General features: G+C 45.7%; 1 protein-coding gene across 1 annotated transcript; it reads left to right on the top strand.

Moving 5' to 3' along the window:
• The first annotated feature begins 3,343 nt into the window (after positions 1–3,343).
• On the top strand, positions 3,344–25,339 carry RGS14 (regulator of G protein signaling 14). The gene is made up of 15 exons (XM_079965145.1): positions 3,344–3,952; positions 7,526–7,547; positions 8,329–8,483; positions 10,604–10,696; positions 11,501–11,644; positions 12,016–12,165; positions 12,287–12,407; positions 12,537–12,658; positions 14,487–14,690; positions 17,326–17,402; positions 19,038–19,164; positions 20,062–20,143; positions 21,695–21,753; positions 22,054–22,165; positions 24,559–25,339. Exons 1-15 carry the CDS (start codon positions 3,908–3,910, stop codon positions 24,870–24,872), a joined length of 1,827 nt encoding a protein of 608 aa, XP_079821271.1. The 5' UTR covers positions 3,344–3,907; the 3' UTR covers positions 24,873–25,339.

Genomic DNA, 25,339 nt, shown 5'->3' with positions numbered 1-25,339 from the left:
TCGGCCTTCGCCTGCAGAATCGGAGAACCGCGCGCCACGTGGGTACCGTCCCGAAAGGCTGGCCCCTTCAAGGGCTCGGCCGGGTCACCTTTCCCTAACACCCGGCGAGGTGCAGGGAGGGCAGATGCCCCCCCGCCAAGTAAATAAATAAAAATACTTAACTAACTAACTGAGCAATTGCGTCGCATATAGCTCGGTTCTGCCCCCCTAACAAAAGTCCTGCACCCCGCCTTAACATAAATCCTGGCTATGCCCATGACTTGCATTTTAATTTTCTTTCTTTAACGAGAGTAATATACTGCTTAATCGACAAAAACCTCTAACAAAGCAGCGTTGTTGTTATTTACTTCATTTATGAATGATATAAATGGACTTAACGCAGCACAGAGGATGGAGCTCGCTCTTCCTAGGAGGCAGTGATGGCCACCAACTTGGATGGCTTTGAAAGAGGATTAGACAAATTCATGGGAGGAGAAGGCTATCGATGGCCACTAGCCGTGACTGGCTATGCTCTACGTCCACAGTTGGAGGCAGCAATGATTCCCAATAACAATTGCATCTCTCTCTCTCTCTCTCTCTCTCTCTTTTGAAGAACAGGTTCCCTGGGTCTTTTCTCTCTGTAAATGTGGACAATCAGCTTCATAGTCCTTAGAACACAGTCCCTTTTTGTTGCAATAGACTAAGCCCTCTCTGGAAATTGCATAGGCCTTGTATCACAGCACAACTGATAACATTGTGCATAACAGTAACTGCACAAATCTCCCATTATGAGGAAAGACCCCATCTGGTGTATTGTACCTTTGGAGGCAACAACCAGCATGAAGTTCACTGGGAATGTGGATATAATGTGGATATAATTTGAAGCGCCATGGAAGATACAGGTCAAATGAACAGTAAGAGAATGAAAGAGTAAGAAAATAAAATATGAAAAATTTGGCTGCTGCGGTACTAAAAACGAATGCAATTTGCAACCTAAACATTTGCTGGAATATCAGGCATGAATATGAAGTTCTTGCTGAAGTACTATATATAGATACAAAACATAGCCAAGTAGGAGAGAACCACCCACAATCATTGTCCAAAGCCTGAAAAATTCAGACAAGTAGCAGATCCATTCTTCCTGCCTCTTGCATGACATGATCTAGAAAAGTGACAAGATGATTGCAGCACATATGACAGGAAGGAGGGGGACGTGGGCTCAGAGTTTTAGCCTTCATGCCACAGAGTCCAACAAAGCTGGAATCGAAAGCACTCGTATGCATTAATACACTTTCCAGGTGGGTCAGAGTCTTTCTCAAGGAACAGAGGCACTGGTACCTTTCTGACTGTAAGTGTGGAGGGTGAACAACCCTATTCTTCTTTGGGACAACCTTCCAGGGCACAATGCAAATAAGTGGGGGGCAGGTGGAGCAATTAATACAAATTTTTCCCTTGTACACTTGGCTGGCTTCCATATACCCTCACACACTCCTCTCCAGGGATGGAAAAACGCGTCAACTTTGGCTTTCCCAATTTTTCATTTTCCCACTCCCACCAGCATCCAGATTCCTCTGCCGAGGAACCAAGAGAGGTGCATTTTTTGTACTCCCCCATCTGTGTTACAGGAAGGAGACAACCCCCTGACCCCACCATCCACCAGCCTATCTCGGATGGCAGCATTTTTGTTGTCTGTTGAGAACTACCTGTTATAAATTACCACCAGAAGCATATTTGCCATAAATAAGAGTGTTTTCTTCATGACTGATGCAGTCCATATAGAACCTGGGAACTTTTACCTGACAAATTGATAGATGTCACAGGTAATAGTCTGTACATAAATGATGGGTGCATGTGGTCAATTTTACTTTAGACTTTGAGCATTTTTTTTAACCCACTCCTCACTGCAAGCACTAATTACACATCTTCACAGGCAATCTTGAGAATGTTTACAATACAGCAACCTCCCTTGTGAATTCTCTACTACAATATTATTTGCAGTGCCTCCCATGCTATACCCATGGGGAGTACCATTGATTGTGCTGTGTTTGTATGACATGCTAGAATTTGCAGCACATTCAGGTAAGCTCATTAATGTTCCCAGCCTTGCACCAGATCAGAGATGTCCAACTGTTACACTTTGGGAGGTCAGTGTATTCTCCTCATACTAGGCCAATGCCCAGGACAATATGTTTAGGTACTATAATGCAAGTGGCATTACTTAGAAGGAGAAGCTTCACTGCTCTGGAGCAAATGTCATGTTTAAAGAATGAATGGGTATTCTGAAATATATCCTCAGGTTGTCAGTGATCCTTTACTTTCTCAGAATATGCATAACAACACAATAACATTACTGTACACAATTACACATTACAAGTGAAACTGGACAACATTTTTTTTAAAAAATCACACCTTGCTTTGAATTTGAAAGAATTATCAGAAGCTAGTTAAAGTTTTCATTGGAAGGGTCAAATCTATCTCAAAGGCTGCCAGCTTTCCCAGTGAGAGCCAGTATAGTGTATGTGTTGGTCCATGTCCTAGAATCTAGGACAAGGGTGGCCATATATCCTACTTTACAGAGGGCAGTCCTCTATTTGAAGGGCAGTTCAATCCAGGCATAGGAGGTAACTCCTAAGAACTGAGGCCCTTTGCCCCCCAATAAAATATTTCAGGGGGCTGCCCCCACTCCCCAAGCTGATGGGCATTGCCATTCAAATAGTGTGTGTGCACTGCATCTTGTGATTGACTATGTGGGGTGGGGCTTACCTGCCTCCCGAATTTCATTCAATCCAGGTTCAGTTTAAAGAGAAAGGGAAAGCAGGAGGGCTTTTGGAATTGCCAATCAACAGTGTGCATCGCAAGAGTAAACTGAGCAGGCACACAGGTCACCTGGCTGCAGTCCTCCCTGTGGTGAGAAGTATTGTATTTCTATTTAAATTTTAGTATTTAAAATTGGTATCTCTATATAAAAATTAGCAGATGCAATTCTGTGTTCTCTGTTTCTGGCAATGTGTGTTGAAAGTGGCCACCCTAACTAGAACCATGAAGTTTGCTGGGTAATCTTTGGCCAATTGCTCCATGACCTTCCCCACAGGGTAGTTGTGATGATAAAATAGGGGAGGAAGGAATGTATGCCACCCAGAGCTCATTGGAGGAGGGCTGGGATAAAAATGTAAGAAATAAGTGAATAAATCCCAATATCACGCTTAACAATGTTGGACTGGGCGTCATATCCGTTGCTGCCTGGATTAGAGGCCTAGAGGCACCGTATATGTAGTCACAAGGCTCCTGACTTCATGCCAGCAAGCTTGTTTATTAGCTGGAACCTCTTTTGCCATATTGCTACAGCAGAGATTATGAAACAAAGTCCTCCCGTTCCTGATGGAGTCTCATGATTTCCAAGGACAGTTTTCTGTGCTGCGTTCGCCTCAGATTGTTGTCTTCATTCTCTCTGCTCCTTCTGCTGCATTTCTGCTGAAGCAACGCCTTGTTACCTTGCTTCCATCTGTTCAGTTCCTTCCCCTGAGGGGTTTCTTGTGGTGGATGACAGTAAATTTCTTTGCCTTTAGCTCCTAACGCTCCGGTTCCTTATCAGGATGCAGAATCCTTTGGGGAAATTTATGCTCTAGCCTTGGACAGTTCACAGAGAGCCCTGGGCTGTTGTGGGTGTCTGTGGGACTGTGCTCTTCGAAGGAGGGAGTCTCTCTTCCAAACCCCATTTTGAGCTGTGGTTTTGGTTTCCATAGTGACACTTCCTGTGGTAGAGAAAAGAGGTAGTGAGTGCAGCACTGTGAGCGTGGCAGGCAGCTGCACTCCTTCTTTCTCTCCCTGCCGGGGATGCTCAGAAGGCCGTGCTGCAGCCTCAGGGAGGGGCTTCTCCTAGGCTGATGGTCCTGGCTTAGACGGACTACCTGTGACAGCAGCACGAGGCATGCTGGGAAAATCCAAATACCTGGGCGTCCAAAATGGCCGAATGGTGAGTGAGTACACTTCAGTTGCTCCTGGGGGATGATGGCAAGGCCAAAGGCTTGCAGCTCACAAACCTGCAAGGAAATGTGGTCTCTGTTTTGTTTTTTTCTGTCCCCAGCAAAGGATGCTTCAGGGAAGCAGCCTTTTAAGGATCTGGGTTGTGTGTTTATGCATTTTGGGGTTGTTATTTGTCCAGGAAGATCAGCATTCATTGTATTTCTCCTTGCAGGGGCTCTCTGGGCCAACTGGGGTGCCTTTACTTTTCATGGATCTCTGACATCCAGGAAGATAAGTGGGAGGCTGTGACACCGATATTGAGGAGAGGATGGGATTTGACTATTAGAGAAAGGCTAATTCACACTTCATTTCCTTTGAGCCTGGTGACAAGGAGCCTGTTTGCCCCACCTCGTTCTTTGTAACTTGTGGGAGGGTACATGGAGAGCACTCTCTGCGTGGCTGGTCTGTGTCAAGGGTCTGTGACTCTTGCCTTGCTAACCCCTCGCCCTCCACACCCGGCCAGATTGGGGTTTTTTTTGTCTCACACTGAGCTCGAGGGTTTCTGTGGCCTGTGAAATCACAGTACTTTTCAGAGGCTGCAGCTTGCACTGAGAGATGATCTGCCGCGGTGAGCCCAGAAGACCGAGGGCTGGCGTGAGAGTCTCTGAGATCATGTTGCACAACTCAGCATGACTGGCAGCCACAAAAGGCAAGGAAGGGCTGTAATCAGATTAGATGGGCTGACAAAACTGGATGCCAGAGACTCATGTCGTGAGCAAGGCAAAAACAAAGCAAAAAAAAAGAAGAAGCAAGGAGTTGCAGGTTAGATAAATTGGTGGTGCTGAAACCTGGCAGCTATTTGTTTAGGGAATAGCAGGGTTTGGTAGGAATATAAGATGGGAGATAATTGCTAGCCAGCCACAGAAACCCAGTTGGTTGCCTGGAAAGTGGCTTTAGCCTTTGTTTGCCCTGGATGGGGGATCCTATGTGGAATTTCTGTGTGGGGTCAGCTTGTAGGAGCCTTTGGAGAGAAGTCCATGGTGTGGTTCATGAAAAGATTCCCTTTGACTATGGTGACAACATAGAGTCTTATCCTATTGTGCAGAGTTGGGGAATCTGTGGCCTGTCAAACACTGTTAGACTTCAACACCCATCAGCCTCAGCCAGTATAACAAATGGTCAGGGATGATGGGAGCTGTAGTCCAGCAGAGATTTCCCATCCTTTCTATAATGTGGATTCAAATAGAAATATCAGATACTGACCCCAGAGACGGTACCCACATTACTGTTTACTGTGGCCCACCACTGGTGCTTGAAGCTACATACACAAGGCATTTGTTACAATCCACATCTATATCCTGTCGCTTTTTCTTGAGAAATACTGCTCCTTGGTGCATTTCCCTTCAAACCAGTGCCATCCAACTGGAAAACATAAGCTACATTCATTTCACGGTTAAGCTGAGGTGTGTACAGCTGTTGCACATGTGCAGATGACAGCTTCATGAGTTCAGGGTGGTGGTGGTTTGCAGGCATGGGGAAACCAAACAGGCAATGGATATCGAGGGAAGACATCCCTGCCCCTTCTCGGCTGTGCACAGCAGAATGCAGTATTGGGGTGTGTGTGTGCTAATGTGTGCATTATGTGTCCTGGAAGTTTCCCACTGCCATGTAATATTAGGTTGAATTCAACCCTGTTTCTGTAGAAACTGTTGTGGGTTTTCAAGAAGGAATGGCTGCTCACGTTCTCATATGGGGAGTTGTTTTGTCTTGCCTGACATGAGAAGGACCAAGCTGTCAGGCGTATCCCATCAGCATCCTCCTTCCATTAGTCCTTTTCAGATTTGTGTGATCTGAAAGACCTAGACTGAAGTTCCAGTATGAGGAACCTTGTATGTGCCACAAAGCAATGGCGTAGGCAAAGGACACCACAACATCTGTATGCGGTTGGCTTGACTAGACTGTGGCACTGTGGCAAGGCTGGTCTCTGTGCCACATCTGGATGGTCCTTGGGATGGGAGTCTCGAGTTGAGGGGTGGGGAACCTGTGCCAGCCTGACAGCCGTATTTCCTTCTGGGGGCCACATGCCAGTGGGGGGTGGTGCCAGAGGCAAAGGCAGGCAGAGCAGCGATTGGCTAGTGTTTACATATACTCAGACAAGCCAAAGAGGTGTTATCAGAGTTCAAATGACACATTCTGGTCAGGCAAAAATAGGGAGGGTGCAATGCAGGGCAGGTGAGGGGTGAGGCTCAAGAGCGTATTGTGGCAGCAGAGAGTCTTAGAGGCCAAACAGAAAGGCCTGAATGGCCACACTTGACCCCTGGGCCTGAAGCACTCCACCCCTGCTCTAGGTCTTGTGTGTGGCCCTTTGGTGCCATTATACAAGTAATGTTGCACGTTGAACACCATTTCTAGTTGAACCTGGAATGTCCTACTTTTCCATTTTCTTCCCCTCCATGTCTCAGAGAGCAATTAAAGTGGTGCGTGTATATGTGTAAAAACAGAGTGCTGCTTATACCGAAAATAAATTACCTACATCAAATTAAGGAAATGGTGGAGCGCATACAAAGCCCCTTCCTATAATTCTGAAGGAAAAGGTCACCAGTCCACTTTAAATCGTTTAATTAAAATGCTTCAGCAGCCAGCTATTTTTTAGGAAACACGAGGCATTTATTCCTTTATTGTAAATGGAGCCTTACACTGCAAGCCTTTACATGTCTACTCAGAAGTAAGTCCCACTGTATTCAAAGGAGCTTACTCCCAGGTAACTGGGTAAAGACTGGGCAACCCTAAGCATTTTTAATCAGAATTAAATCCCACTGAGTTCAATAGGATTTACTCTCTGGTATGTTCCTGATCATTCTCACAGTTTTTACTCCTCTTCCTCCTCCTCTTCTTTCCCATCTTTTCCCTGACAGGGACTCAAAGCAGCATACTGCTGAAATGTTATTTCAGTTCCATTTATCAGTTGAAGATGTACACAATCCCCTCTCTCACATATTTTTTTGTTTTACAACAATCCTGTGAGGTAGGTTAGGCTGAGAGGTTGTAATTGGCTCAAGGTGACAGATGTATATGTGTATAAGACATCTATGTGTGCTGGAGATCAAATGCGGGAGAAGCTTCCTGATGTAGAATAGAATGTCCCTATTTTCATCTGAGAAAATGTTGGACGGTATGGAATAGTACTGGCCCTGGGTCATTCCTCCTGGGGTGCATCTGGGAATAAGGTGGGCCTACAGCTTACTTTCTCCCAAAGGCAGCTGGGTCCAGGGGTGGTAGTGGTGGGATCCTGCTCTCGTGTAGGTCAGCACCTCCTTCCCACGTATCTTACATTGCTTACAGCGAGTTCTGACCACGGCAGACTTCCACAACAGCAAAGGAGATTGGATGCGGCAGTTTGGCACTTGTCCTGAAGTCGGAAGCTTTCTGGTAGCAGACGGCTATCTTGCATCTGCTGTGTGCAGCAGAATGTATTGGGAGGCTGTGTGATGCTTGAGCAGAGGCTGCCTCCGTCCCCGGGGGTACGCTGCATTCTGCCATATCCCTAAGAACTCTTTTGACCACTCTCATCCTTCTCTTGCAGGGCCTGGCTGTGTCAGATGGGGGTAAGTAGGTCGTCTGTCTTTGGGAAGGGTGCAGGGCATGTGGGAAGGTTAAAGACCTGACCATGACAGCAGGGCTCACTAGCTAGTAGGGGTGGAGCAGTGCAAAGGTTGGTAAACTCTACAAGCAACAGGAAGACCTGCTCACACTCACTCACATTGGCATTTTGAATGACATAAAACAGCTCCAGGCAACTAGATGGTGAAACAAACATTGCCCAAAATACCTCTCAGGATATTTTTCCAGGACACAGACTGGCCACTTCCAGCTCTAAGATTTATCAGCTGGTATACAGAGGCCAGAGATTTGTTGCTGGGGCAACCCCTTCATTATGTGGAGTTAGGTGTCTACCTCAGAAGGATGCTGGAGGTAGAGGGACAGATGAGGAAGTATTGGATGACAGGACTGCCTATGCCACATCATGGCCTGCACCTCCTACACTAGCCTGCTGCCCTCAGGCGCAGTGGAGGATGCCATCTTGTTGAAATAAGATTCAGTTGCCACTCCAGTTGGTTTCTGTATGTCTGGAGTGGTAAACCATTGGCCCTCCAGATGCTGCCAAACTACAAGTCCCATCAGCCCCAGCAATCATGTCCAGTTGCCTGGGATGGTGGAAGTTGTAGTTCAGCCACATCTGGAGAGCCAAAGGTTCCCCACACCTGCAGTATGTGAAATGAGGTTGTCATCTAGACCTCTCCCTCAGGTAGCCAAGTTGGGCAGACCCCCAACTCAGTGTTACTCTAGGGCTTGGGAAGGACCTGAAATCTCTCTCTCTGTTCACAGAGTTAAACAGCTCGGGGGCTCGGGGCAGTAATAACAGTGTGGACAGTCTGCCAAGCACCCAGAACGCCTCTCCTTCTTCAGGGCAATCTGTAGCACGGTGGGCAGAGTCCTTTGAGACACTACTGCAGGACCGACTTGGTGTGGCCTACTTTACTGTGAGTAAGACACAGCACTTCTGTTTATCATGATCTCCCTCCAACCCAGGGCAGGACATGGTCAGTCTGTGGGGCTTATCTAGCCTCAGGGGTGTTGCTAGCTGGGGGTGCCACAGCGATCCACCCAGGGGGGTGCCACGGCGAGCTGCCATGGAGTCCACCTGGCGGACGCAACCCCATGCTGCTGTTTGGGGCAGCGCAGGGCCCCGAGCCACCACGTCACTCCCAGAAGAGAGCTGCAGGCCAGGCACTGCAAGCTAGGCCCCGCGGTGTGTGCCGCCCCCCTGCAGTTTGCCATTTTGTCACCCCCTCAGGGATGACACCTGGGTCAGACCTCACCCCTCGCACCCTCCTTCCTATGTCCCTTTCTGGCCTGCTAAGCCTTCTCTAGTGGCCTGCCAGCCTCTGACCCAATTTTCAGCTGGCTGCCACTGGGGAAAAAGCATGCAGGATCAAGCAAGGGTGGTGCATTTCCCCTCCCCACCATGGTGTGGTGCTATGTAGAGAGGTGGAAGCCTCTCCACCCAGCCCAGTGCCACAAAGGGAACAAAATGGCTCCTTCTCTGCTAATTAGACTGACCACCTGAAGAGTGGAGAGAGGGGGGGGTATTTTCATACTCATTGCAAAGTAGGGGCAGGGTGGGGAGGCTCCACCCAGTCCAGCACCACAATGGAGAAGGAAATGGCTCACCCTTCTGTGAGAAGCAGAGGTACGCCCCCCGCCCCCCGTGTGTATGTGTGAGCCTGCAATAGTATGTGCCTGTCGTAGAGTTTACATAATATTTTGCTTTGTGTTGTATTGCATTTGTTGTACCTGGCTGAATGGTGCCTAGATGAACTCTTTGATCTACACAGGACACTAAATTGTGAGAGTCCTGGTGTAGCACCCTGCTTGTGGTTAACGCTTAGCTGGAATGAAATATTCAACGCAGCAATAGAGAAATTAAAATAATAATTTATTTGTCAGACAAATAAATGAGAGGCACAGTGGTATATGGTTACCAAGCTCTGGCCTGCCCTCCTGCCATTCTGGCCAACACTTATATTTCCTTAATCCAGCCCCCTTGCTCCTCCTGTGGCTGCCTCTGTCCAATCAGCCTGGTTGAAATTCCTATTGGCTGTTTGCTAGAACCAATCACAAAAGATACACCCATTTCCTTTTGCCCTTTTATGGGAAACAAAAAGCTATATATTCTTCTATCTATAAATGACAAATAAGTAGTAATATATCTTACATGTGTCTCAACAAGGAACCTTAATTACCAGCTCACCTCTTGCCCTCCTTGCCCTATTGCCCTCCAAAACAAATGGTTAATCTTAAATTTTTATCTTAAACAGATGTCAAGGATCTTGAGTTCACATCATCATTGAAAGATCTCCTTCTCTTGGAGGTCTTTAAACAAAGGCCTGACAACCATATGTGTGCTCTAATGATGTTTCCTGCTTGGCAGGGGGGCTGGGCTGATGGCTGATGGCCCCTGTGATCTCTTCCAACTATATGAAATAAGAATCTAGCATAAGGATTTAACATTTCTTTCTTTCTAAATCCTTTGCATAATTACATTTAAGCCAATATATTTAATACATAACATAGATAGCTTTTTAGAAGAATAAACCTTCTCAAAGTAAAAAAGGAAGGAACAGTTTCCAGCCTCAAAATAAGATAGGAAGAAACCTATCTTCTCCAGCCAAGCCAGTTGCCTTTTTCACTGCTCTTGACCTTTCAACCTTAGGAAAATATGGCTCAAGTTTAATGGGAGGCACATGGTTTTATTTTACTATTTACCCACTCTTAATTATGTTTATCTCTTTTTTATCTTCTGTAATATGTAGGGTCAGTGTAACCTTGGCTGTCAGCCTGTAATTCCCTTTTTACGACTTTGAGAATTGTTTTCTGCTATAAATCAGGGGGCCCCCTTGTCCAGGAGAATAAACATCTTGCCAAGGTTCTTAGGCAGCTGGTCTTCTGCCTGGCATAAACATTTGAAAATCTTTAAGCTCTTTTTAAGATACAGGCCTTAATCAAAAATATAAGCTTTGATAAAAATGCAGGCTTATGATTAGATGCCTCACTGGGACAGAGGGAGGGTCGTCTTCATCTCTACCCCACCTCTTTTTAGGAGTTCCTGAAGAAGGAGTTTAGTGCTGAGAATGTATATTTCTGGCAAGCCTGTGAACAGTTTCAGCAGATCCCAGCTGGCAGCACCCAACAGGTAAGAGCACCACCAAGGCCAGACAACGCAGGTGAAACCCCAAACCAGCACAAAGCAGACTCTTTCTCTGCCTGGGGGGCTGAAAGGGAGTGGATATAAGCAAGTGTAGCTCAGTTTGTTCCTAATTTTCCCTAAATGGGATATTCATATTTATTTTTTAACCACAAGGTTTAGAAACTGCAGTTTATAAAATGAAGATTTTTGTTTTGAGGAAGCTCAGTTCTGCACAAGATGCAGGCAGCACGTTTATCATTGCTCAGAAAACACACTGCCTGATTTGGAAGAGGGGTTATGCTAAGAAATGTCAGGATGACTCCTTGCCTCTCAGTTACACTACATGAACTGTGCTTAAAAATAAAACACTAAAGAAATTCCTGAGGGAGCCAAATTCTTGGCTGAAAAAGCTGGATTCTGCTACCTAGACACATTGTGGAAATTGGCTTTTTGTATACTTCCCTGCTTTTGTCACTAGTCATAGGGAAGGGCAAGGAGCTATGCAGCACATTAAAATACTTCATTTTGATTGCTCAGAAGCATTTTGAGTCTCCCCCTGGCTTTGGAGATTTTACCAGGCATGCAAAGGAATGATTCTCATAATGTTGAATTTTGCAACCAAATGAATAGCAATTTCATACTTTTCTAGTATTTGCATACAAGCATTGGTTGCATGCAACCCTATGACTAGAGGAACCCTGACGCTCTTCTATAGCCTACACTAAAGGAGACAAGAAGAGTGGCACAGAGAGCAGCTGTTGCCTGTAGTAATGTCATAACTCGTCTCAACCTACATTGCTTTCTCCATAGCTGGCCCAGGAGGCTAGGAGGATCTATGATGAGTTCCTGTCAAGACATTCGGTCAGCCCGGTCAATATTGACAGACAGGCCTGGATTGGTGAGGAGATGCTGGCCACCCCCACCCCTGACATGTTTCATGTCCAACAACTCCAGGTGAGAACAGTCTGCCTTAGCTAGTCTATGAGATGTGGGCTTGTGTGGGAATCTAGGAACACCACCTGCCGCTTCTCCAATCAGTAATGCGAAGCATTGTTGCTGAAGTCTTCTGAGGTAGCAGAAGGGATGCAGCTCAGTAGCAGAACAGCTGCTTTGCATGTGAGAGGTCCCAGGCCCAATCCAGGTACATCTGAAACCCTGGAGAGTTGCTGCCAGTCAGTGTTGACAATACTGAGTTAGATGAACCAGTGGTCTGACTCAGTATAAGGCAGCTTCCTATGTCCCTCTGAGGCGATCTAAGTCCTGGAGGGCATCCTGCTTCAGGCACAGTGATGGGCACATGACTAACCCAAGGCTTCTTGCTCCAGATCTTCAACCTGATGAAGTTTGACAGCTATGCACGCTTCGTCAAGTCTCCACTGTATCAGGCATGTGCGAAGGCCGAAAGCCAAGGGCAGCCCTTGCCAGAGCTGAGGCCTCACTCTCGAAGCGGCAGCCCCCCAAGCGACCGTGGCAAGGTACGGGGCCTCCTCTTGAACAGGACTGCATGGGGAAGTTAGGGGGTGGCTTTTCCCCACTTTGTCCCCCTAACCTGGTCCAGCATGCCATGAGCTGATGCGCTCTCTGGCTTCCCCCTAGAAAACGAAACTAAAAGCAGGGAAATCGCTGCCGCTAGGGATGGAGGAAGGTAGCAACTTAGGCAGCAGGAGCCCTCGGAGATCCTTTCGGAGAGGGGACCGGAGGGAGCGTCACTGGGGAGGTGAGTCCAAAGCCGATAGTTGGGACACCACAATTGTTCAGGTGACTGGGTGGCATCAGGGTGGGCAATAAAGTGCTCGATCGCCATGGATCACCTATCCTCCAAAAACCTGCTGATTCTCTGTCCTAGAGGAAAGAAATGGCAGTGAAGGGCCGTCCCACTGGCGTGAGTCTCAAGGCTCTTTGAATTCCTCGGCTAGCCTGGATCTGGGCTTCCTCTCATCTTACACCACCAACAGTTCCCAGACTGAGGCAAGTGCTTCTGGGACTTATTTAGCCTGGGGGTTTGGGGGGCCAGGGCAGTGAAAACCGACCTGTGCTGCTGTTGCCTACCCCATCCCGCTCGGGTCACGTTCCCTTCCTTGCGCTAGTAGGCGTTTTGCTGTTGCTTGATGTTCTGCCACGGCTGCTGCACGCTCTGTCCCGCCCAGCCTCCACGCAATCTGTAATGGGCTATATGACTGTGCAGTGTGGAGGAGTTCTCAACAATGTGCAGTTCAGCTCTGCGAATGCTCCTGGAAAGAGCCGCTGAGGCAGCTCCCAGTATTTTCCGCAGCTGCAGAACCCTGGAACTGTTGAAAAGATGTTGCTTAAAGCCATAGGGAGTCCCAGCTGGTGGGGAGGCAATCCTCCCCTCCTGAATACAACAACCAGTGAAAGGAGAACAGGGAGTGACATTATCCTTAGGGAGAAGCATTGCTAGAAAACCCTGCAGGGACAGCAGGGTGCTGAATATTGGCTGATCTTCATAACATGAATGTAAACTACAGAGTACAGACCTGTTCCGATGGGACCAGCTTCTGGGGAGCAAAATAATGATTTTTATTTACTTATTTTTTATTATATGCACATGCATGTACAGCGTACTTGTTTCTTGGACAGTGGATTAGATCAGATTTTTCTTTGGCTTTGATAGATACTACACATAAATGCCAACAGACCAGGCATGATTCAGCACAGTTCACCAGGTTCAGTGGTGCTTATTCACAGGCAAATGTGGTTAGAGCTACAGGCTTAGTTTGCAAGAGCGACATGTATGTAAAGGTCTGCACACTGCATTCATAGCACCAGTGCCAGATCCGCAGAAAGGGGGAGCTGTTGGAAACAAAAGCAAGAGTTGCTGACTTTAGGCTGCCAAACTGACACATCTTAGAACCAGAATTTTTTTACACTTTTCTATACAGTACCCAGAATGAGAAATGTAGATTGCAAGAGTAGAATTCTAAAATGTATTACTTCAAACTGTAGGTAGTAGGGAAGGATCATATATTTAAATTGCTCCCCTGTTGTAGTCCCTGCATGCAGCAAAACTAGCATATCAATAGGGAGACTAAGAAATGGGTCCTCAAATGCATGTTTGGGTTAAAAGTTGTTCATGAGTCTGAAAAGGTTGAAGATACCTACTATATAGAACCTCCATGTTCAGGAGTAGTAGATCTGACAATACTTTTTGCTGGGAAGCAACAATGCATTGCTGCTTGCATGTTTCCCATGGGCATCTGGTTGGTCACTGTGAGAACAGGATGCTGGACTAGATGTTCCCCTGGCCTGATCCAGCAAGACTCTTCTTGTGTTTGTATGTTATGAGCTTGTCTGAGCAATTGGATTGACCGTGGTGGGAAACAGGATACCAGTCAGACTTTGGGTCTTATCTAGCAAAGTTCTTCTTCTGCTAAACATTTTCACAAGATGCAAAATAGGGTTTACTAAATAGAGGAAAGTTTAAAAATAAAATAAAAATGGCACCCATCAGAAAAGCACAAGGAGGGCATTATACCCCATCACCACCTGCCACTTGTGTACATTCTAGTATTCTATCTCCTCATTCTCTATAATGCATGGAACAGCAAATATATTATGTTTTGCACACAGGTGAGGGGTAAATGATGTACAGTTATGTATGAAAATTCTGTGTATGGCTGTTATCATTGGTACATTTGTCCAGAAGCCTCAAAACACCCACAGACAATATTATATATCAGACCTTAGGAAATCATCTGGTGTCCACTCTGAGCTTTTATCCTAGTAGTTGAGCCAGGCAAAGAGCGATGCTGAATGTGTTGATTTCTCCTTCCTCCAGAACAACAGGCAGAGCCTGACTGGCTCAGAACCTGACAGTCAGAACCAGCCTGTCAAGTACTGTTGTATTTACCTTCCCGATGGGACGGCCTCTCTGGCCCCTGTGCGCTCTGGACTCTCCATCCAGGATATGCTGGCTGGGATTTGCCAGCGCCGGGGCCTCCACCTGCCTGATGTCAAGATCTATCTTGTGGGGAATGAAAAGGTAGGCCCAGCCTATGGGAGGAAAAGGAAAATAACTTCTGGGGGAATGCCACGGCAGAAATTTTAAGAGGAAGGGATGCTGTGTGTGCTGTATTTCCAGGTCAAATATAGACAGAGACAGCAGCTGTGACCTCTTTCAAGGGGCAAAAACTGTCCAGTTGGTGGACAATGCAGTAGCTTCCCTTGTGAGCTGTGAGTTCAGAAGTCCTTGACTGAAATTTCACTGCAGGTACAAACCCACCTGAGGCAAACCAACATTTTCTCAGTCTCAAAAGCCATGCACAACAATTGGTCATTTTATAGGGTTGTAGTAAGAATTACTGAGATAATGAAAAACAAAATAAAAAAATTCCTTCCAGTAGCACCTTAAAGACCAACTAAGTTAGTCCTAGGTATGAGCTTTCGTGTGCATGCACACTTCTTCAGATACACTGAAACAGAAGTCACCAGACCCTTCTAAATAGTGGGAAGGTGGGGAGGGGTATTACTCAGAAGGGTGGTGGGAATGGGTGATTGGCAGATAGCTGTGATGAGCCTGTTGACGACTCTTAACGACTGCAATAGGTCTTACAGGAAAAAGCAAGGGGTAAGAAGGTGAAAAATGGCTTTGTCATGTATAATGAGATAAGAATCCAATGTCTTTGTTAAGACCAGATCTCTCCCCACCTTCCCACTATTTAGAAGGGTCTGGTGACTTCTGTTTCAGTGTATCTGAAGAAGTGTGCATGCACACGAAAGCTCATACCTAGAACTAACTTAGTTGGTCTTTAAGGTGCTACTGGAAGGAATTTTTTTATTTTGTTTTGACTATGGCAGACCAACACGGCTACCTATCTGTAACTGAGATAATGAATGTACAGTATTGGCTAGTTGAAGGCTCAGAATACTAATGATGGATAAGACACCAAAGATGGATTGCTAGAGGCACTAATATGAGTTACACACTACCATCATCACTTTTCAAGGGACACCCACTATTCTTCAAGTATCTCCTTGAGCCAGCTAATTTTACCCCACATAGCTGACAAGGAAAGAACTCAAAATGAAATTACTTTAGGTTCACTTCAGGGCAAATCTTTCTTTTGCCCAGGGGTTGGGCCTCTGCATAGTTTCAATTCCTCTGAAATTCAAATACCTTCAATGTTGTTCTTTACAAAGTGCTGCCAGAGACAAATATTTACCTACCTATCCACAGGTAAGCCCCAGAGATCCACCCTGATTGTATATCAAGTATTTCAGAAGGCATATTTGCATTAGGCAAATAATATCCAGCTTATAGCTGATTACAGCGTGTGTACATATACTTATAGATCATTCCTAATGAAATAATCTCAGAAAGCTTCCTGGTACAAAAAAAGGGAAAAAAGCATCCCATGCATGTCTACTCAGATGTAAGTTCCACTGAGGTTCAAGGGACTTTCTCCCAGGTAACTGTGTACTATATAGGATTTCAGAAGGCTGCAATCCTAAACACACTTATTAGGTTATACATCTCTCTGAATTCAGGAGAACCTACTTCTGAGTAAACATGCTTAGAACTACAGTGGTACCTCAGGTTTAGTACTTAATTCGTTCCGGAGGTCTGTTCTTAACTTGAAACTGTTCTTAACCTGAAGCACCACTTTAGCTAATGGGGCCTCCCGCTGCTGCTGCGCCGCCGGAGCATGATTTCTGTTCTTATCCTGAAGCAGAGTTCTTAACCTGAAACACTATTTCTGGGTTAGCGGAGTGTGTAACCTGAAGCGTATGTAACCCGAGGTACCACTGTATATTTAATACAGTAGTCAGCATTTAAATAGCATTTCTTGAGCATTTGAAGTGCTGCACATGGGCTATCTCGGTAACCTTTGCAATAACCTTATAAGTCACACAGACAAAGGACCAAGGCTGACAAATTGTCAGTACTGGTAGGGGCAAGATTTGAACAAAGGACCCCCTCTGTCCTCAAGCCAGAACACTACACTAGTAACCTCTCTGCTTGCAGAGAGTTGTCACTACCACGCGAGTGCACAAATAATCAAATAAAAAATATGATTCCAAAATACTCAAAACAATGGAAAAATAAACTTGATCAAGAGAAAGGCATCTTGAAAGATTAGTAGGCATTGTTGAGGCATCATGAGGAATGTTAGAAAGCACTGATGTTGCAACAACACATGTGTTGCAACAAACGGAAAATAACGGTGGTGTTCATGAGCTCATGCTAAGAGGCGATTCATACCTGATGATAAGAAATGCTAACAAGCAAACAAATGTAAACTAGGAAAAAAGCCCTTAAACACTAGGATTGTTTTGTCTCATAATACGTATCGTGCAGGATTATTAAAGCTATTTTCCCAGACTTGCATCCTTGGTCTCATTAGCTTTTAAACTCATGCACACCTGTGGCCTTATTTTCTAGTTTTACTTCAAATACGTAGTGCTTTTCTTCTGGGGGGATGCAAGCTCCTAAACACTTTGTGAATCTAAATTTGGCCTCATTGAGGGGCAGTATTTCAATATGAGTAGGAAAATGAGAGTACCCCTAAACATTTTTTTAGAAAAAAGCACTGTGTATACCCATATATATACAACAATACATCCGTGTTTTAATTTTTGCTGTATTAATATGTCTCCCTTTGCTTGGCTTTTCACAGAAGCCGCTGGCACTGAACCAGGAGAGCTTAGTCCTGGTGGATCAGGAGGTGAAGCTGGAGACCAGGGTCAGCTTTGAGTGAGTGTAATCTCTGTAGACCCCTCCTGCTCTGCGTTGGCCATGGTATTCTGTAGCCAACAGGCAGAAACTTTGCTAAATCCCTCTTGACATGGGGCCAGGGCTGTCTGCCCCAGGGATGGGGCCCGTCTTTATTTGTGAAACATAAGCAAACCCAACACCTCTCTGTCTACTGCTGTTCATGCCACTTTTATCTCTATGCTGCTTTTACACACACCCACACCCACACCCACACTGCTCAGAGCAGCTTACAACAAGGAGAACAGCAATACATCACAAAATCAACAACTGCAAGAACAATGTCATAGTTGTTGTTGTTGTTTAGTCGTTCAGTCGTGTCAGACTCTTTGTGGCCCCATGGACCAGAGCACGCCAGGCACTCCTGTCTTCCACTGCCTCCCACAGTTTGGTCAAACTCATACTGGTAGCTTCGAGAACACTGTCCAACTTGTCCTCTGTCATTCCCTTCTCCTTGTGCCCTCCATCTTTCCCAACATCAGGGTCTTTTCCAGGGAGTCTTCTCTTCTCATGAGGTGGCCAAAGTATTGGAGCCTCAGCTTCAGGATCTGTCCTTCCAGTGAGCATTCAGGGCTTATTTCCTTAAGAATGGATAGGTTTGATCTTCTTGCAGTCCATGGGTCTCTCAAGAGTCTCCTCCAGCACCATAATTCAAAAGCATCAATTCTTCGGTGATCAGCCTTCTTTATGGTCCAGCTCTCACTTCCATACATCACTACTGGGAAAATCATGGCTTTAACTATACGGACCTTTGTTGGCAAGGTGATGTCTCTGCGTAGTAGCAATAATAAAACAGCATGCAAAATGCAACTTTTCAGTACAATGAATGTAGGAACATGACACCTCCTGGCAGGGGCAAGAACAACAAAGGAGTTTGCACAGTTTTATCTTAGTCCTGGATGCTCTGGCTACTGCGGCCAAGTCCACTACAAAATAGCTAGGAATCAGCTTATGCCAACCAAATGTCAAGGCTTCAGCTTCCCCAATGGGTGTGCTGCCCCTTTGGTATCCCCAATTCAGGCAGCATTAAGGCTTTCAAAGGCAGAGGGGGTGGGTTAGGTGGAAGCACCTCCCCCCATTATCTTCTTCACACTCCCTTGAGTCTCCCATATAGGTACTGGTGGCCAAGTGAGTAGGCCATACGTGTTGCAAGCCCCAGTCTGCAAATCTCTTGGGAGATAGCACCCTCCCCCAATCTGCGTGAACCTTGCTGTATCACCATGAACATAGGTCAGGGCTCACAGCTCCAGAACAGACTCTGCCTCTCAGACCCTAAATCACAAGGGGTTCACAACATTAGGATTTCATTCAAGACAACCTGCTTGAATATTCTCCCTGCCCACTTTGCTGCGATTCATATATGGGCACAGTATTAGGAAACCACCATCCTTCCTGCACTGCTTTCCTATGTGCTCAGTTTCTGTGACTTTGCCCATGGGCTTCGAATGGGGGAATCAGAACTGTACTCTTTGGTTTCCTACCATTAGGCATCAGGAAGTGAGGGTTATCCTTCACCTGGGGTAGATTACTGGGGTGCACAAGTTATGCAAAGTGGCAGTGCCAGATGCAGTATACTGTGCCCATTGGGTATATTTCTGATGTTTCTTCTCCTTATAGGCTAGAAATCATGCCCCTGAATAAGACAGTGTGCATTCTGGCAAAATCTACTAAGCAGCTGCGGGAGGCTTTGCAGCCCATCGTGGAGAAGTACGGCCTGGATCTCACACGAGTCCTGCTTCGACGGGTGAGAACGGTCTTTGAGGAAGTGAAACAGGACACAGAAATGAAGTCTGGGTGACTCCAGTCCAGTGGTGGGGGACCTGTGGCCTTCCAGATGTTGTTGGATTCAAAGACCCATAAACCCCAGCCAGTATGGTAAATGGTTAAGGAGTATGAAACTTGGAGTTTCCTCCCTGCAGTTTTCCTCTCTGTGGGGTTCTGCTGGGGTCTGTAGGGATAGAATTTCTAGTTATATTTGGATCTTAAGCTTTCCCCCAGTTTTTTTTTAGCACCCCTTGCTCAGCACATAGTGAAACTATGGAAATTGCTACCATAAGTTGTAGTGATGGCCACCAACTTGGATGGCTCTAAAAGAGCAGACAAGACAAGAGCTTCCTGTGTCTACTAGTCGTTGAATACCAATTGCCTCTGAATACCATTACTAGGAATTCCTCATTGTTGTCTTGTTGCACTCATGTTCCACTTACGGGTGCAACCTGATTGGCAACTGGGAGAATAGGAAGCTGGGCTAGATGGGCTTATGGTCTGATCCAGCAGGGCTCTTTTACATTCTTATTAGGGACAATGCTTTCCCCTTCTAGTTAAGCAGGAGCAAGTGAAGTGACAGGCCAGGAGAGACTGGTACCCAGACCAGAGTCCATGGTAATGTTCTGTTCCAGCTAAATGCAGGCCATTCATAGGTCCAGCAGCTCTCCAGGCTAGAGAGAGATCCCCCGTGTCTCAGACACCATTAATTATTTTTGTGGGTTGGTGGGCTACGGAACGTGGCTATTTCTGTTCAGCTTCTTTTTGGAAAGCTGCCCACTCTAGCAGCATGTATACAGTGTTGTTCTGGTTGTTCATCCACCCTGACATGAAGTCCTTGCCTTGCTGTGTCTCTAACTCTGCTCTCCTGCTGCAGCCTGGTGAGCCCCAAGCTCTTAATATGGAAGAGAAAGTTACCACCGTGGCTTCTCAGAAGCTTGTGCTGGAGTCAGATACAGGTAGGTGAAGCTCAAAGGCACATGTGGTTGCTGGTCTAGTATCTTGACCTCCTCTTGACCTTGTTCATTTTTCTAGGGATAGTTGGTAGATGGCTTGGCACTGTGCAGTATTAGACAGGGACACCTTCCTAGGGAGGGAAGAATGAATACCATGTGGATCTCTGGGAGGGAGGGAGGCCAATGCACAGGATTGCCTTGTTTCCTGCCAATGTTGATGAGCAGACCACTAATTTTTGCATCTTCCACTCAATGAGCCTGTTCAGTGTTGGTTGCAGAATGGTGGTGAGGAAATCAGCTCTCACTCACGGTGAACAGGCTAGATGAAGAGCCATTTGTCATAAGCAGGGAGGCCACAGGCCCAACCACATGTCCCATGGCCTTTACCGTATTTTTTGCTCCATAGGGCGCACAGGACCATAAGGCGCACCTAGTTTTTAGGGGGGGGGACAAGAAGAAATCTTATCCCCCCCCCCAGCCCCAAAGAGCAGCAGACAGGCTTCTGGAGCTGTCGGGGGAAGCCCGGTTTCGCTGTCTTGGCTTCGTTTTTAGCCATGCACAATCTCTCCAGCCGAGAGAGGCTACGCGCAGCTTGGGCAGAAGCCTTGACTTTGCTTTTAGTTGCGCACAACCTCTCCCGGTTGGAGAGGTTGCACGCGGCTTTGGCTTTGGATGGATCCCACTAGCTGCCTTGTCTTTGTTTTTAGCCGCGGGGCTGGGGCAGGTGAAGCCTGAGCTTCCCCCGACCCCAGCCCCCAGAACAGGTTAGGGAGCACGGCAAGGTTGCGTGCAGTCTTGCCTCCGCTCCCTGAGCTTGCGGGGCTGGTGGGGGAAGCCCGGGTCCCCCCCCCCAGCCCCAGGGATCACACATTCACTCCATAAGACGCACAGACATTTCCCCTTAGTTTTTAAGAGGAAAAAAGTGCATCTTATGGAGCAAAAAATATGGTATGTGCTGTAGCACGGTGATATTTGTCAGGGGTGGGGAATCATACCAGATTTCATGCAGTATTGCATCCTGCTCCACATTCACTCTGATCAACCACCTCTGTCTCATAACCTTATAGGTGGCCCACTAAAGTTGACACTTTTTTCTGTGGCAGGGCTCCTTTAGCAGCTGTGTGATAAGTGAAGATTTTCTCCAGCAGGAAACAGCAGGAAAGGGGAGAGTCACCTGTCATACAGCTGCTGAAAACATAGGAGTCGTGTCAGAAAAGGAGAAGGCAACATTGCTACTTCCTCTCATCTTGTACTCCAAACCCACAACTTCCCTAGTCCATGACACATTTGTAAACACAGCATTTCCTTCTTTTTGCCAGTATTCTTGCTAGCACATGGATCAACACTTGAATCATTTCAAGGACAGTCTATTCATGTTCTCTCAGCTCCCAGTTTATAGGCTTCCAGCCTCTTCCATGTTGTCTTCTCCAGGAAATCCTGATCCATTCTCCATCAAGTCTTATTCTCAGCCTCCCATTGTTGTCAGAGCTTAAGGTCTGACTCTTTGTTCTGCTGTCCCTCCAGGATATTTAATATCCATGTGCTTTATTGCAGAAGGGAAACCTCCTGGTGTGAGAAATTCTGCAATAAGCCCTTCTCGTGAGCTGAGTGAGGTGAGTCTTGGCCATGGGTTGTATTACCTTAGCTGGGGCAATTACATGACAGAATGCTGCTCCATTTTTATTTCTAGAAACAAAGCCTTCCTGCATGTAGATCTCAGTGAGAAAAGTTTTGGCCTAGCAGTATTCCTGATAATACTAGTTTTGTATGTCTAGAGATGTCTTTCTGCCCCCCACCCCACCAGCCATGCATATCACCTGGTTTTGGGTTTGCTAGGCTTATGTCATGGTGCTTAGGTAGGTTGGCAATTTTGGCTCTGGTTATAATCATGCCTTCTCTCACTGTGGTTCCAGGATGACAGCTCTGTAGAGACAGAATCTGAATCTGATTCATTCAGTGAGGGGTCCTGTTCCTTCACTAAGCCTCCTAGGAGCAAACAGAATAGACGCACGTATGACTTGGAAGGTAAATCTTCTCTGATGTTACTTGTCAGATAGGGGAGGTAAATAAGATGCTTATTACTGACTAGGAAGCAAGCAGTGCAGTCCCAGGGAATTAAAGGGTGCTATGTCCGTCTGCATACATGCTGACATGTTTATTTCTGTAAATGCATGCAATTTTCAGCCTCACTACTTTGTTCTTCTTCTTGTTGTTGTTGTTAATAATAATAATAATAATGTATTACTTATACTCCACCCATTAGGCCGAGCTTCCCCAGCCACTCTGGGCAGCTTCCAACAGGATATTAAAAACAACAAAAAATCAAACATTAAAAACTTCACTAAACAGGGTTGCCTTCAGGTGTCTTCTAAAAGTCAGATGGTTGTTTATTTCCTTAACATCTGGTGGGAGGGCATTCCAAAGGGCGGGTGCCACTGCTGAGAAGGCCCTCTGCCTGGATTATTGGCCACTTTTAAAAGAAAGGTTTAAATGTGAAGAAGGCTGTTGAATAGAAAGGTGACAGCTAGTATAATAAATTATTTTTAATACCTAGGGGTAAACATAACAGCGAAGAACAGGAACTTATTTAAAGACAATTATGAAAAATGTTGGTCTGAAATTAAAAGGGATCTAGATGTTTGGTCAAGATTGAAACTTTCCTTGACAGGACGTATTGCTGCTATTAAGATGAATGTATTGCCAAAAATGTTGTTTTTGTTTCAAACTTTGCAGATTGTGGACAAAATGGAGTGTTTTGGGAGGTGGCAGAGAGATATTTCAAGATTTGTCTGGCAGGGCAAAAAGCCCAGAATTAAGTTTAAGATATTAACTGATGCTAAAGAAAGAGGGGGCTTTGCCCTGCCAGACCTAAAGTTGTATTATGAATCAGCAGCTTTCTGCTGGTTGAAAGACTGGCTACTTCTTGAGAACACTGATGTTTTAGATTTGGAAGGATTCAACAATGCATTTGGGTGGCATGCATATCTGTGGTATGACAAGGCTAAAATACATAAGAATTTCAAGAACCATGTTGTCAGAAAAGCAGTATTTAATGTCTGGTTGAAATATAAAGACTTATTGGAAAACAAGACCCCAAGGTGGTTATCACCAATGGAGGCTAAGGCCCTGAAAAAACTCAATATGGAGGCCAAATGGCCGAAATATTGGGAAATAATAGAAAAAGATGGAGATAACTGGAGGTTGCAGAGTATGGAGAAAATAAAAGATAAAGTGCGAGATTGGCTACATTATGCTCAGATTAAAGAAGTTTTTAAGTTGGATAAAAATATAGGATTCCAGGTGGAAAAATCAAAGTTAGAAACAGAACTGTTAGAACCCAGCTCTAAGATACTTTCAAGAATGTATAACTTGCTGTTGAAATGGAATACACAGGATGAAACGGTCAAATCAGCCATGATAAAATGGGCACAGGACATAGGGTACAACATCATGTTTGCTGACTGGGAAAAGTTATGGACCACAGGTTTGAGATTTACGGCATGTAATGCCTTGAAAGAAAACATTATGAAAATGATATACAGGTGGTACATGACTCCAGTCAAGCTTGCAAAGATATACCATGTGTCTGATAATAAATGTTGGAAGTGTAAAGAAGCTGAAGGAACATTCTTTCACCTCTGGTGGACTTGCCCTAGAGTGAAGGTTTTCTGGGAAATGATTTATAATGAACTGAAAAAGGTATTTAAGTATACCTTCCTTAAGAAACCAGAGGCCTTCCTCTTGGGCATTGTTGGTCAGAGCGTGCAAAAGAAGGATCGAACCTTTTTTATGTATGCTACAACAGCAGCAACGATACTCATCGCTAAAAGCTGGAAAACTCAAGAAATACCCACACTGGAAGAATGGCAGATGCAACTGATAGACTATATGGAACTGGCGGAGATGACTGGCAGAATCCGAGACCTGGGAGAAGAACTGGTGGAGGAAGACTGGAAGAAATTTAAGGACTATCTACAAAAATATTGCAAATTGTATGAATGTTAAGAAAGATGTAAGATTAGCAAAAACATGGCTTCAACAAACTAGTTATAAAGAATATAAATTTAAATTTAATTGGAAGACGAAAAGATAAATTTTGGATAAGTAACATTTTATGATTAAGCTTCAATAAGAGTATGTTAAATCCCAAAATTTGAGATATTAATATTGGAAAATTATATTATATGAATTAAACCAAGTTAATAATTTGCTGGTAAAATTTATGAGTTTAGAAAGCAGGAACAAGGGTTGTGAGGAAGTCCAAAGATGAATATGAAATGTGGATATTGGAAAAGATTGTGTTATTATCTATGTATTTTATTGTTAAACTAAAATTTAATAAATATTATAAAAAAAAATAAAAAAATATTTTTAGGCCGCCAGAACTACAGCAGATTCCTTCTCCTTCTCCCCCCCAGGGCTCGTGGATCTGCTGAACCGGGCCCAGAGCTGCAGAGTCAACGACCAGCGTGGCCTCCTGTCCAAAGAGGATCTAGAACTACCTGACTTCCTTCAGCTGCCTGAACAAGATGGTGTCTCCAGCAAGACCAGCTCCTCATCCAGCCCAGCCCCTGAGAAAAAGTCCACATCTGAGGCCCCCAGTGCTGAGGCAGCCACCGTCTCTCAGTGCCAGGCCCAGAAGAAGCAGTTAGTATCTCAGGCTTCCCTTTCAAAGCCGCCTACGGGAACTCCCTCATCAGCAGGTCCTGCTGGGAAACCTTCAGCCATGTGACCTCCTCCATGACTCCATCCACCAGCCATACTAGTCCCTTCCAGGAGGCCTAGTCAACCTCATGTTCCTTGCAGTGAGGTCAGGTCCCTCCTGTTCAGTATATGTTGTGGTACCATGTTCTGCCTCACAGAGACTCCTCCCCTCTCATAGGAATATGGTCCGAGGCCTGGCTACAGCCTGCAGCCACCTCTAGGGACCCCCAGCCTGTCTTCCAGGAATAGAAACGTGTCCTCCTAATGTTCTGGCTGACTCTCCTCCCTTGGAACTGCCCGTGCTGGCTGGGCAGGAAGATGCCAGTCTTGCCCACTTGCTGTACCAGACCGTCGTACGGTGTTGCTCTGTGTTGTGAAACAGCTGCCCATGGCTGCCCCAGCAGCAACCGCATCTCTGTGGCAGGTGGTGATGACGCCTGTATATAGTTTGTAATTTTCAGTCTTTGTAAAATGTAAGATAACACCGTTGCTTAA

This window comes from Podarcis cretensis (genome assembly GCF_951804945.1).
Source record: "Podarcis cretensis genome assembly, chromosome: 2".
Lineage (NCBI taxonomy): Eukaryota > Metazoa > Chordata > Lepidosauria > Squamata > Lacertidae > Podarcis > Podarcis cretensis.
Note: the sequence above shows the minus strand (reverse complement) of the source record. Positions and strands in the feature narration are given on the sequence as shown.

Bases quoted from the DNA above. Each gene is read 5' to 3' on its own strand.
- RGS14 (XM_079965145.1), top strand. From the start codon at position 3,908: ATGCTGGGAAAATCCAAATACCTGGGCGTCCAAAATGGCCGAATG. The intron at 8,484-10,603 runs GTGAGTAAGACA...ACCTCTTTTTAG, and splicing joins TTGGTGTGGCCTACTTTACT to GAGTTCCTGAAGAAGGAGTT. The intron at 21,754-22,053 runs GTGAGTCTTGGC...CTGTGGTTCCAG, and splicing joins CTTCTCGTGAGCTGAGTGAG to GATGACAGCTCTGTAGAGAC.